General features: G+C 44.9%; 1 protein-coding gene across 2 annotated transcripts in view; it reads right to left on the bottom strand.

Moving 5' to 3' along the window:
* The window catches only part of SAG (S-antigen visual arrestin), a 72,012-nt gene that overhangs the window by 41,794 nt on the left and 16,653 nt on the right, over positions 1–13,565 (bottom strand). For both annotated transcript variants that reach the window (XM_038747671.1, XM_038747679.1), the window contains exons 6-8: positions 11,050–11,123; positions 10,817–10,952; positions 9,259–9,343 (exon numbers count right to left, since the gene is read on the bottom strand). In XM_038747671.1, the coding sequence (XP_038603599.1) occupies positions 9,259–9,343; positions 10,817–10,952; positions 11,050–11,123 (295 nt within the window). The remainder of the gene's footprint in view (positions 1–9,258; positions 9,344–10,816; positions 10,953–11,049; positions 11,124–13,565) is intronic.

Here is a 13,565-nt window from a genome sequence, read left to right as displayed (position 1 = left end):
TCCCCCTCATCTTACCTCCTTCCCTTCCCCACAGCACCGGTAAAAATGTATATATGTTTGTACATATTTATTACTCTATTTATTTATTTTACTTGTACATATCTATTCTATTTATTTTATTTTGTTAGTATGTTTGGTTTCGTTCTCTGTCTCCCCCTTTTAGACTGTGAGCCCACTGTTGGGTAGGGACTGTCTCTATTTGTTGCCAATTTGTACTTCCCAAGCGCTTAGTACAGTGCTCTGCACATAGTAAGCGCTCAATAAATACGATTGATGATGATGATGATGAAGGTGATCAGGTTGTCCCACGTGGGGCTCACAGTCTTAATCCCCATTTTACAGATGAGGTAACTGAGGCACAGAGAACTGAAGTGACTTGCCCCAAATCACACAGCTGACACGGTGGCGGAGCCGGAATTTAAACCGATGACCTCTGACTCCAAAGCCCCTGATCTTTCCACTGAGCCACGCTGCTTCCCCAAGCACTTAGTACAGTGCTCTGCACATAGTGAGTGCTCAATGAATACAACTGACTGCTCTGAATAACAGTAAGCACTCAATAAATACAACTGATTGACATTTCATTCCTTGACAGTATTGCTCTTCTTGAAACTGCCATGTCACTCCCCACCCTTTGCATCATTCCCTTCCCCCAAGCGCCCCAACAGTCTCAACCAAGTGCAGCCTGTGGACCCCCCGCTCCATCATGGGGAAGTTTCCCTTCATCCTTGACCTGTTCCTGTCTCAGTCACCGCTCCTCCTCGCCATCACTGAAACCTGGCTCTCCTCAGACGACATGGTCTCCCCTGCTGCTCTCTCCAGAATGGGTCCTCATCTTCTCCCACTCCCCCAGACTCACTGGGAAAGGAGGAGGTGTTGGCTTCCTTCTCACCTTCCAGCGCCACTTTTGCACCATTCCACCTCCCCCATCCCTTTCTTTCCCCCCCTTCGAAGCCCACATCATCAGCTTCTACCACCCCCTCCAGATTCTAAAAACGGTCACCTACCTCCCCCCAGGTCCCACCTCTAACTTCCTTAACCATTTCGAGTCTTGTCTCACATTCCCTCTCTCTTATTCCATGCCTACATTTGTCCTTAGGGATTTTAATATCCACACAGATGTTCCTGATGATCCTTCTGCTGCCTCAACTCCACTGACCTCCTGCTCCACCCCAGCTCGCCCACTTGCTAACTTGGACAGACACTCGATCTCATCATCTCTAGTCACTGCACAATCTTTAGCCTCATCAACTCTGAAATCCCTCTCTCTGACCACTTCCTCACTTGCCTTCTCTTGCATGCACCCCTTCCCTGTAAATCTGTACTGTTCCCCGACAGAGACCTCGGATTTTTAGAACCCAATTTTCTCAGCTCATCATGCCCCACTTAGCCTCCATATCCAAACTATTTTCCCTTGATGACCAAACTGACACTGTCAACACCACCCACTCTACTGAACTCAACTCCCCCACTCCCCTATCCTTCCATCGATCCCATACCACTAACCCACTGCCCGAGATCACCTGCTTTGCCTCCTTCATTCCTGTGAACGAGCCACAGAGTGCTGCTCGTGAAAATCTAAATATCAGGCCGGCTTTGTCCATTTCAAATTTATCCTTACATGCCTTAACTTGCCCTCTCCTCTGACCGGCAAAATTATTTCTCCACCCTTATTGTCACCCATGTCCATCACCCTCGCCAGCTGTTCTAGACATTTAACTCCCTTCTCGGGCCCCCTGTGCCCCTGCCTGCCCCATCCCTGGCCCCCAATGACTTGTCACCTACTTTATTGAGAAAGTTGACACTATCAGGTGTGCTCTACCTAAAATCTCCTCTGCCCCTCCTCAGTTCCTCCCCTCTCCTGTCCCCTCTTCAACTCTCCCAACTTCCCCAGCAGTGTTTCTAGAGGCAATCTCCTGCCTCCTCTCATACTCCACCCCCTCCACCTGCACAACCAGTTCCATTCCTTGGCACCTTATCAAAACACTTGGCCCCTCCCTTCTTCCTTGCCTAACAGCCTTCTTCAACCATTCCCTCTCCAGTAACTTCTTCCCCACTGCTTTTAAACATGCCCATGTTTCCCCTATCCTAAAAAAACCTCCCTGGACCCCATGGCTTCCTCCAGTTATCACTCCATCTCCCTCCTACCATTCCTTTCCAAACTCATTGAGAGAGTTGTTTATACCCGCTGTCTCAAATTCCTTTCCTCCAATTTTCTCCTTGACCCCCTCCAATCTGGCTTCCCCTTCACTCCACAGAAACCGCCCTCTCAAAGGTCACCAATGATCTCCTATATGTTGCCAACTTGTACTTCCCAAGCGCATAGTACAGTGCTCTGCACACAGTAAGCGCTCAATAAATACGATTGAATGAATGAATGAATCTCCTTCTTGCCAAATCCAACGGCTTCTACTCCATCCTAATCCTCCTCGACCTCTCAGCTGCCTACGACACTGTTTCCCCTTTTCCTGGAAAAATGATCCAACCTTGGCTTCACTGACACTGTCCTCTCCTTGCTTTTCTCTTATCTCTCTGACCATTCATTCTCAGTCTACTTGGTGGGCTCCTCTTCTGTCTCCCTCAAGGTTCAATTCTGGGTCCCCTCCCTTGGAGAACTCATTTGGTCCTAGGGCTTCAACTACCACCTCTATGTGGATGGTTCCCAAATCTACATCTCCAGCTCTGATCTCTCTCCCTCTCCCCAGTCTCGCATTTCCTCCTAGCTTCAAGACATCTCTACTTGGATGTCCTGCATAGTAATACAAGAAATTAAAAAAAAGAAATATTTCTAAGAACATAAAAATAAGTAACTCAACTTATTCGATGGAGATCTTGAGCAAGCTCTTAGAGTAAACATCTGATGGAAGTGTTTAGGAAATACCTTTCCAGAAACTCTTTGTGACCCTTTTAAGTGTTGGTATGTGATTCCTTACTACCAGAATATTTGTCTTTGGAGGTAACAGGTAAAGCAGTTTCAACCGATTTTGACACCTGTCTGCATGTTTTATTTTGTTGTCTGTCTGCCCCTTCTAGACTGTGAGCCCGTTGTTGGATAGGGACCGTCTCTCTATGTTGCCAACTTGTACTTCCCAAGTGCTTAGTACAGTGCTCTGCACACAGTAAGTGCTCAATAAATGCGATTGAACGAATGAATGAATGAATCACTTAGCTTATCCTGCTTGGATTACTGCATCAGCTTCCTTGCTGACCTCCCAGCCTCCTGCCTCTCCCCATTCGAGTCCACTTCATTCTGCTGCCCGGATCACTTTTCTATAAATATGTTCAGGACACGCCACCCCGCTCCTCAAAAAACTCCACTGGTTGCCCATCTACCTCCGCATCAAACAAAAATCTACCTCCGCATCAAACAAAAACTCCTCACCATTGGCTTTAAAGCACTCAATCACCTTGCCCTCTCCTACCTCACCTTGCTACTCTCCTACTACAACCCAGACTGCACACTTCTCTTATTCATTCAATCATATTTATTGAGCGCTTACTGTGTGCAGAGCACTGTACTAAGCGCTTGGGAAGTACAAGTTCTCTAATGCTAACCTTCTCACTGTATATCTCACCGCCAACCTCTTGCCCGCATCCTCCCTTTGGCCTGGAACACCCTCCCTCCTCAAATCTGACAGACAATTACTCTCTCCCCTTTCCAAGAGGCCTTCCCTGACTAAGCCCCTCTTTCCTCTTCTCCCATTCCCTTCTGCATCATCCAGACTAAGCCCCTTGTTCATCCCCCGTTCCAGCCCCAGAGCACTTATGTACATATCTGTAATTTATTTATTTATATTAATGTCCATCTCCCCCACTCTAGACTGTAAGTTCCTTGTGGGCAGAGAATGTGTCAGTTTATTGTTATATTATACTCTCCCAAGCGCTTAGAATAGTGCTCTGCACACAGTAGGTGCTCAATAAATACGATTGAACGAATCAATGAATATTGTCTATGGTTTAGTTGTTGCCCATATTTTACAAAGGTCAAAACAAGGTATTGTAGAGAAAACCTTTCCCATACGGCAAACTAATGATTCTATAAACATCCTTCCAGCACGTGTGAGAGTGAAGAATTCCAGGAGGTGTGGTGAAGAATGAAGGGGAGATCTCCAAGGTAATAATAATAATAACGCATTTATTAAGTACTTACTATGTGCATAGCACTGTTCTAAGCGCTGGGGAGGATACAAGGTGATCAGGTTGTCCCATGTGGGGCTCACAGTCTTCATCCCCATTTTACAGATGAGGGAACTGAGGCACAGAGAGGTGAAGTGACTTGCCCAAAGTCACACAGCTGACAATTGGCGGAGCTGGAATTTGAACCCATGATCTCTGACTCCAAAGCCCGGACTCTTTTCCACTGAGCCACACTGCTTCTCTACCTGCCAAATTCAGAGGAAGTCCAGGATCAGACACCCAAGAAACTTGGATGGTAAGTGCTAGATTATAGCACTAGATCATAAGACCCTTGAGGGGAGGGAACTTATGTTTTGCTAGGTTGTACTCTCCCAAGCGGCACTTGGTAACTACTCAATAAAAGCCACTGATTGATTTTTTTTTTAAATGGAATTTGTTTAGCAAATACTATGCACCATTTATTCTATTTCTTTTATTCTGCTAATATGTTTTGTTTTGTTCTCTGTCTCCCCCTTCTAGACTGTGAGCCCACTGTTGGGTAGGGGCCATCTCTAGATGTTGCCAACTCCCCCTCGTCCCCCTCACTTGTCCCCCTCCTCCCCCTCTCCATCCCCCCACGGTCTTACCTCCTTCCCTTCCCCACAGCACCTGTATATATGTATATATGTTTGTACATATTTACTACTCTATTTATTTTACTTGTACAAATCTATTCTATTTATTTTATTTTGTTGATATGCTTGGTTTTATTCTCTGCCTCCCCCTTCTAGACTGTGAGCCCACTGTTGGGTAGGGACCGTCTCTATATGTTGCCAACTTGTACTTCTCAAGCACTTAGTACAGTGCTCTGCACAAAGTGCTCAATAAATACGATTGATTGATTGATTGTGCTTCCCAAGCGCTTAGTACAGTGCTCTGCACACAGTAAGTGCTCAATAAATATGATTGAATGAATGAATGAATGCACCAAGAACTTTACTAAGCTAGATAGATAGATAGACAGATACAAGATAATCAGGTTGGACACAGTCCTTGTCTCTCACAGGGCTCACAGTTTGCATCCTCATTTTACAACAAAGGCACAGAGAAGCAGAGAAGGCCACAGGGCAGACAAGTGGCAGAGCCGGGATTCGAACCCAGGCCTTTGACTCCCAGGGCCGCGCTCTATCCATTAGGCCATGCGGCTTCTCAATCAATCTGAATTAATCTCGATTGATTTCAGAAAGTCCTGGCCAAACAAGGACATACATTCACCCTAATTTTAAATCTTTTGGATTCTATTCCAGTTCGGGCAACTCAATCTCCTTGCCCTGTCTTACCTCACCTTGCTGCTCCCCTACTACAGTCCGGCCCGAACAGCAGCGTGGCTCAGTGGACAGAGCCTGGGCTTTGGAGTCAAGAGGTCATGGGTTCAAATCTCGGCTCTGCCACTTGTCAGCTGTATGACTTTGGCAAGTCACTTAACTTCTCTGGGCCTCAGTTCCCTCATCTGTAAAATGGGGGTGAAGACTGTGAGCCCCATGTGGGACAACCTGATTACCTTGTATCTACCCCAGCGCTTAGAACAGTGCTTTGCACATAGTAAGCGCTTAACAAATACCAACATTATTATTATCATTATTATTCACTCCTCTAATGCTAACCTACTCACTGCACCTCAATCTCGTCTATCTCGCCACCAACCTCTTGCCCGCATCCTGCCTCTGGCCTGGAACGCCCTCCCTCTTCATATCTTCATGGGAAGCAGCGTGGCTCAGTGGAAAGAGCATGTGCTTTGGAGTCAGAGGTCATGGGTTCAAATCCTGGCTCTGCCGATTGTCAGCTGTGTGACTTTGGGAAAGTCACTTCACTTCTCTGGGCCTCAGTTACCTCATCTGGAAAATGGGGATTAAGACTGTGAGCCCCCCGCGGGACAACCTGATCACCTTGTAACCTCTCCAGCGCTTAGAACAGTGCTTTGCACATAGTAAGCACTTAATAAATGCCATTATTATTATTATTATTATTGTTATTATTATTATTATTATTATTATTATTATTATTATTATTATATCTGACAGACAATTACTCTCCCCACCTTCAAAACCTTATTGAGGGCACATCTCCTCCAAGAGGACTCTCCTAAGCCCTCATTTTCTTTTCTTCTACTCCCTATTGCATCAGCCTGACTTGCTGCCATTTCTCTCCCCTCTCCCAGCCCCACAGCACTTATTTACACATCCGTAATTTATTTATTTATATTAATGCTTGTCTCTCCCTCTAGACTGTAAGTTTGTTGTGGGCAGGGAATGTGTCTCTTATTTTTGTTCATTCATTCAGTCATTCAATCGTATTTATTGAGCGCTTACTGTGTGCAGAGCACTGTACCTTATAAGCGCTTGGGAAGTACAAGTTGGCAACATATAGAGACGGTCCCTACCTAACAGCGGGCTCACAGTCTAGAAGGGGGAGACAGACAACAAAACAAAACATATTAACAAAAGAAAATAAATAGAATAAATATGTACAAATTCATTCATTCATTCATTCATTCAATCGTATTTATTGAGCGATTACTGTGTGCAGAGCACTGTACTAAGCGCTTGGGAAGTACAAGTTGGCAACATATAGAGACGGCCCCTACCCAACAGCGGGCTCACAGTCTAGAAGGGGGAGACAGACAACAAAACATATTATCAAAATAAAATAAATAGAATAAATATCAATCAATCAATCGTATTTATTGAGCGCTTACTGTGTGCAGAGCACTGTATTAAGCGCTTGGGAAGTACAAGTTGACAACATATAGAGACGGTCCCTACCCAACAGTGGGCTCACAGTCTAGAAGGGGGAGACAGAGAACAAAACAAAACATATTAAAAAAATAAAATAAATAGAACAGATATGTACAAGTAAAATAAATAGACTAATAAATGCGTTCAAACATATATACATATATACAGGTAATACAGGTGTACAAATTCATTCATTCAATCGTATTTATTGAGCACTTACTGTGTACAGAGCACTGTACTAAGCGCTTGGGAAGTACAAGTTGGCAACATATAGAGGCGGTTCCTACCCAACTGTGGGCTCACAGTCTAGAAGGGGGAGACAGACAACAAAACAAAACATATTAACAAAATAAAATAAATAGAATAAATATGTACAAATAAAATAAATAAATAAATAGAGTAATAAATACGTACAAACATATATACATATATACAGGTGCTGTGGGGAGGGGAAGGAGGGAAGGCTGTGGGGAGGAGGGGGAGAGGAAGGAGGGGGCTCAGTTTGTTCCACTGTACTCTCCCAAGCGCTTAGAATAGTGCTCTGCACACAGTAAACACTCAATAACTACAATTAATTAATTGATTGATCAATGGATCACCAAGCCCGCTACCCAAAATAGAGGTTATTCGGTCCCCACACGAATTATCATCAACCCTTTCTCCAGCCATTTAGGTAGAAACAGTGGCAGTGTTGTCTTCTCAACCTTTAGAAAGTTGGGAAGGCTGTGGTTATGGCTGCAGTTGTGACTGTGAGCCCTTTGTGGGCAGGGATTGCCTCTATTTGTTGCTGAACTGTAGTTTCCAAGCACTTAGTACAGTCCTCTGCACACAGTAAGCGTTCAATAAATACGATTGATTGAATGAAATACTGACTATTGTGTCTGCTGACTCGGACAGCCCTACCTTAACTGCAAAGAGCTTGAAACTTTGCTCCTCTATCTGCAATGTCCTACTGTTTTGATTGTATTTATCACTGCCCATGACTTTTGTGTTGTTTTTGTACTTTCATTGTTTCATCTTTTCTTCAGGGTCAACCCTCCACCTCCCCACCTTTAGATTGTGAATTCCCCTGGGTATCAGGGATCATGAGAAGGAGCGTGGCTCAGGGGAAAGAGCCCGGGCTTTGGAGTCAGAAGTCACGGGTTCAAATCCCGGCTCTGCCACTTGTCAGCTGTGTGACTTAGGGCAAGTCACTTCACTTCTCTGATCCTCAGTTACCTCATCTGGAAAATGGGGATTAAGACTGTGAGCCCCACGTGGGACAACCTGATCACCTTGTAACTTCCCCGCAGCTTAGAACAGTGCTTTGCACATAGTAAATGCTTAATAAAATGCCATCATCATCATCATCATCATCATCATGTCTAGTGCTCACTGTGGGCACGGAACATGTCTGCCAACTCTGGAGTACCGTATTCTCCTAAGCATTCAGTACAGTGCTCTGCACATTAGAAGCGCTCAACAAATACTATTGATGATGATGTCTAATTCCCATCCATGTGACTTTTCACATGTGACTTTTTGGGGAAGCAGCGTGGCTTAGTGGAAAGAGTACGGGCTTTGGAGTCAGAGTTCATGGGTTCGAATCCCGGCTCCGCCAATTGTCAGCTGTGTGACTTTGGGCAAGTCACAACTTCTCTGTGCCTCAGTTACCTCATCTGTAAAATGGAGAATAAGATTGTGAGCCCCCTGTGGGACAACCTGATCACCTTGTAACCTCCCCAGTGCTTAGAACAGTGCCTTGCACACAGTAAGCGCTTAATAAATGTCATCATTTTCAAGCATCTAGTATAGTGCTTTGCAAACTGTAGGTCCTTAATAAATACTATTAAATGAATTGAATAAATGAATGAACTGCTGTTGCAAAAATGGGAAGCAGCATGGCCTAGAGGATCAAACAAGAGTCTGGGAACCAGAGGACCCGGATTCAAATCCTGACTCCACCACTTGTTTGCTGTAAGACCTGGGGCAAATTACTGAACTTCTCAGTGCCTCGGTTTCCTCAACGGCAAAATGGGGATTCAAAATCTGTTTTCCCTCCTGATTAAACTGAAAGCCTCGTGTGGGACAGGAACTGTATCCAGCCTGATTACCTTGAATCTACGCCAAGGCTTAGAACAGCGCTCAAACCATAGTAATCACTTTACAAATACCATATTAAAAAAAAATTGTATGCATCCATGAAACCTTTAGCTCTAAGTAACTTCTAGTGCCAGGAAGTGAATTTTCAGCTCTTATCTGCTCACAAAAGTGACATAGAAATAGGTTTTAGCATCTGGAACTCTGCTGAGAGGATTAGATTAAGAAATTTTAAAGGTCTCTGTCCATCACCTTTCCAAAGTCATACCTGACACTTTAATTTTCTTCACCACCTTCTCTGTATTGTTGGTTACAGTCACTGTGACAGGAATAGGTTCACCATGGAAATAGATCTAGAAAGGATGGATACATGAGTCAGTGCCTACCTCAATTCAGGAGCTGGGCTGAGTAATAAAGCAATGACAGCCTTCTCCAAGAGCAGCAGAGAAAAACACCAGCAGGCAAAGTAGCTGACAAATATTTTCAAACTCTCTTTTTGGTCTCGATTCAGGTTTCGCTAAGTCTCCACATACTTTGCAGGGAGGTTAGCCCTCCAGGGTCCTATCTGGGATCCTACTGTTGTCCTGAGCCCCCTGCCACTCTTAAGGACCTGCCCTTTTGGGTAATAATCATGGCATTTATTAAGCGCTTACTACATGCAGAGCACTGTTCTAAGCGCTGGGGAGGTTACAAGGTGATCAGGTTGTCCCACAGGGTGCTCACAGTCTTAATCCCCATTTTTACAGATGAGGTAACTGAGGCCCAGAGAAGTGAAGTGACTTGCCCAAAGTCACCCAGCTGACAATTGGCAGAGCCGGGATTTGAACCCATGACCTCTGACTCCAAAGCCCGGGCTCTTTCCACTGAGTCACGCTGCTTCTCCTTCTGGTTTGTGTGATTACTTGCAAACTAGCTCTCTTCCTCCCTCCAAAGCCCTAGTGAGAGCTCACCTCCTCCAGGAGGCCTTCCCAGATTGAACCTCCTTTTTCCTCTCCTCTCCGCATCCCCCCATCCTACCTCCTTCCCCTCCCCACAGCACTTGCATATATTTGTCCAGATTTATTACTCTACTTTACTTGTACATATTTACTATTCTATTTATTTTGTTAATGATGTGCATCTAGCTATATTTCTATTTATTCTGACGGCTTTGACACCCATCTACATGTTTTGTTTTGTCGTCTGTCTCCCCCTTCTAGACCGTGAGCCCGTTGATGGGTAGGGACCTTCTCTGTTGTACTTCCCAAGCACTTAGTACAGTGCTCTGCACACAGTCAGCGCTCAATAAATTCATTCATTCAATCAGATTTATTGAGTGCTGACTGTGTGCAGGGCATTGTACTAAGCACTTGGGAAGTACAAATGGGGAACATATAGACACAGTCCTTACCCAACAAAGGGCTCACAGTCTAGATGGGGGAGACAGACCACAAAACTAGTAGACAGGTGTCAATACCATCAGAATAGATAAATAGAATTATAGCTATATACACATCATTAATAAAATAGAGTAATAACTATGTACAAATATACACAAGTGCTGTGGGGAGGAGAATGAATGAACTTGTGAGTTAGCTCTGCCTAGAACTTCCCAACTAGAGACTTTGGTGTTTCACCATGCTGCCAGCTTTGACTTCATTATGCCCTACCCAACTCAGAAGTGTACTTGAGCCTGCGTGGTGAAATCCAAGAGGCAGAACCTAAATGCTTCCCACTGACCAAGGTTGGGAAGCATTGATTTAGATTTAACCCGATCTCAGAGTTGGGGCTGGGGAAATCAGTCGCCCGAGTGAAAACCAAATGAATCCCCTGATTGGACTAACTACCTCTTTGCTGAGAGAGATTGTCAGATGCAGTGGCTTGTCAGACATGAAAAACTGCCAGGCTGTTTCTGTCCGGGGTTGCTGTCCCATGTCAGCTGGGGCGTGTTGTACTTTTCGGATCAGCAGGCGCACAGCATTCCTGGGAGAGAGACCAGAAATTGAATATTAGCATCTCCGGATTATGACCCACCTCCCTTTCTCTCTACCCACATATCGTCCCACAACCATGGTCTTACTTTTTGGAAATTTTATCCTCCTCCTCTGCATTGTCCGTAGCAAATGCTTTCACCTCAAAGTCCACACCACAGCACTGTCAGGAAACCAGAAAAGAGACAGAGAACTTTGAGATCCTAATGTCCCAGAACACAGATTTCAACGTTTCCCCCTCTTCCTGTAGAATATTACATGTGACCTTATCCCCACGTATTTATGTTTTATACTAAAGTATTTCAAAAGAGAATTTACATTTTTGATAAATACCATAAAACTTGGTTATAATGTGGTTATGGTTTTATCTCGATGATGACCCCAATAAAACCCTTTGTTACCTTGCTTACAGAGGCTTGCCTGAAACATCCTGGGGAATTTGCTGAGCCCAAGGTGTGGGACACAGTATGTATGGTATAGCGGGAATGAGGAAGGAGAGGAGATAACGGAAGAGGGAAAGGGGGAGGGAGAGAAGATAATAGGGGCACGAAACCCTGTCGTGAGTGAGTTTAAGGCCTGCAAGTAACAGTAAATTTAAAGCTCAGCTGAACTGGTCCTCATCCATTTCTGGGTTCAACCCGACCGTAACCAACCTGACCCAATCTAACGCATTACTGGCTAAGGTATAGAGTCATTGACACTGCTGAACTGGAAGTGGCTCAGGCTTAAAAGGAAGGGACCGGGCCAGTGTGGCCTAGTGGAAAGAGACTTCCCCGCTTCTAGACTGTGAGCCTGCTGTTGGGTAGGGATTGTTTCCATTTGTGGCTGAATTGTACTTTCCAAGCGCTTAGTACAGTGCTCTGCATAAAGTAAGCGCTCAATAAATATGATTGAATGAATGAAGTTCAAGTCCCAGCTCCATCACTGCCTGCGGTGCGATCTTGGGGAAATCATTTCCTCTTTTAGACTGTGAGCCCACTGTTGGGTAGGGACTGTCTCTATATGTTGCCAACTTGGACTTCCCAAGCGCTTAGTACAGTGCTTTGCACACAGTAAGCGCTCAATAAATATGATTGATTGATTGATTGATTGATTGATTCATCTTGCTGGGTCTCAGTTCTTTTCGTCTGTAAAATGGGGATACACTATCCATTCTTCCTCTTAAACTGGAAGGCCCTTATGGGAAGGAACAGTGTCCAAACTAATTATCTTGCATCTACTCCCCTATGTAGCCTAAGCATTTAAGTACCATCATTCTCATTATTATTGTTGTTAAGCGCTTAGTGCGGTGCTCTGCACACGGTAAGCGCTCAATAAATATGATTGAATGAATGAATGAATTGTTCAGTAGCCCACGGGCCAATTTCACCCTCCCCGCAGCCCTCCCATGAAGAGAGTTTCTGGCCACTTTGGTTTGGACAGAGCTGAAATAGGAAGCAGGAAGAGGAGGAGGAGTGGACTGAGTTTGGTTTAAGATTGTGTAGTGGCTCTGCCTGGGGGTCTCAAGTTCTGAGGGACCCCCCACCCGGCTTCCCAAGCCAGAACAGAGCTCTAGGACATGGCGAGTGAGCCAGTGGAAATGCTCAATCGATCAATCACTCATATTTATCGAGCGCTCACTGTGGGCAGAGCAGTGTAGTAAGCGCTTGGGAGAGTGCAACATTACAGAGTTGATTGGCGTTCCCTGCCCACAGAGGGCTTACAGTCTAGTGGGCCTTTCTGAAGGAGATGCTCTCTCCCTTATGCCTCTCCTCTCCATCAATCAGTGGTACTGACTGAGTGCAAAGCCCTGTACTCAGCAATTAGGGAAAGGCAAAAATAGCAAAACGCATGTTCTCTGCACTTAAGATGCTTGCGTCCTAGTGGAAGGGAGGAAGCAGATATATAAGATTATTTACAAGTAATGGGAGCAAAAGGAAGAACAAGAATAAAATAAGTAGTGGAGCAAGCATGCTAGGGTAAGATAGAATAAATTGAGTGAATAATTGAATTTTCAATTGAATACACTTATTTATTTGATATATATAGAGGGAGGATGGGCATGGAAACACAGATATTAAGTGTGGCTGTTGGGCTGATAGGGTCTGGGGTGGTGGGAATCAATCCTGGAAGAATTCCTGGAGGAAGTTGGGTTTACTCTCTTTGGAGGGGAAGGGGATCTGGGATCTTGGCTTGGAGAGGAGGCGAAGCTACTGTGAAATGATGGGCTACTATAATCAATCAATCAATCGTATTTATTGAGCACTTACTGTGTGCAGAGCACTGTACTAAGCGCTTGGGAAGTACTATAGAGAGGGTGGTGAGGTGGCAGTGACACGATTTAATGTTCCCTATGCAGGGGAAATTTGGAAATTTTGCCTCAGCCCCAGGTGGCTGAGGGTCACAGTTCCATGGGGGCCAGAGCTGGGGAAGGACTCTGCTTTTTTTTTAAAAAAAAAATGGTATTTGTTGAGGATTTACTATGTGCCAAGCACTGTACTAAGCGCTGGGGTAGGTACAAGGTAATCAGGTTGTCCCACGTGGGGCTCACAGGCTTAATCCCCATTTTACAGATGAGGTAACTGAGGCACAGAGAAGTGTGACTTGCCCAAGGTCACACTGCAGA

Source organism: Tachyglossus aculeatus, chromosome 1 (assembly GCF_015852505.1).
Source record: "Tachyglossus aculeatus isolate mTacAcu1 chromosome 1, mTacAcu1.pri, whole genome shotgun sequence".
Classification (NCBI taxonomy): Eukaryota; Metazoa; Chordata; class Mammalia; order Monotremata; family Tachyglossidae; genus Tachyglossus; species Tachyglossus aculeatus.
The sequence above is the reverse complement of the archived record's forward strand: the minus strand, read 5'-3'. Positions and strand labels throughout refer to the sequence as shown.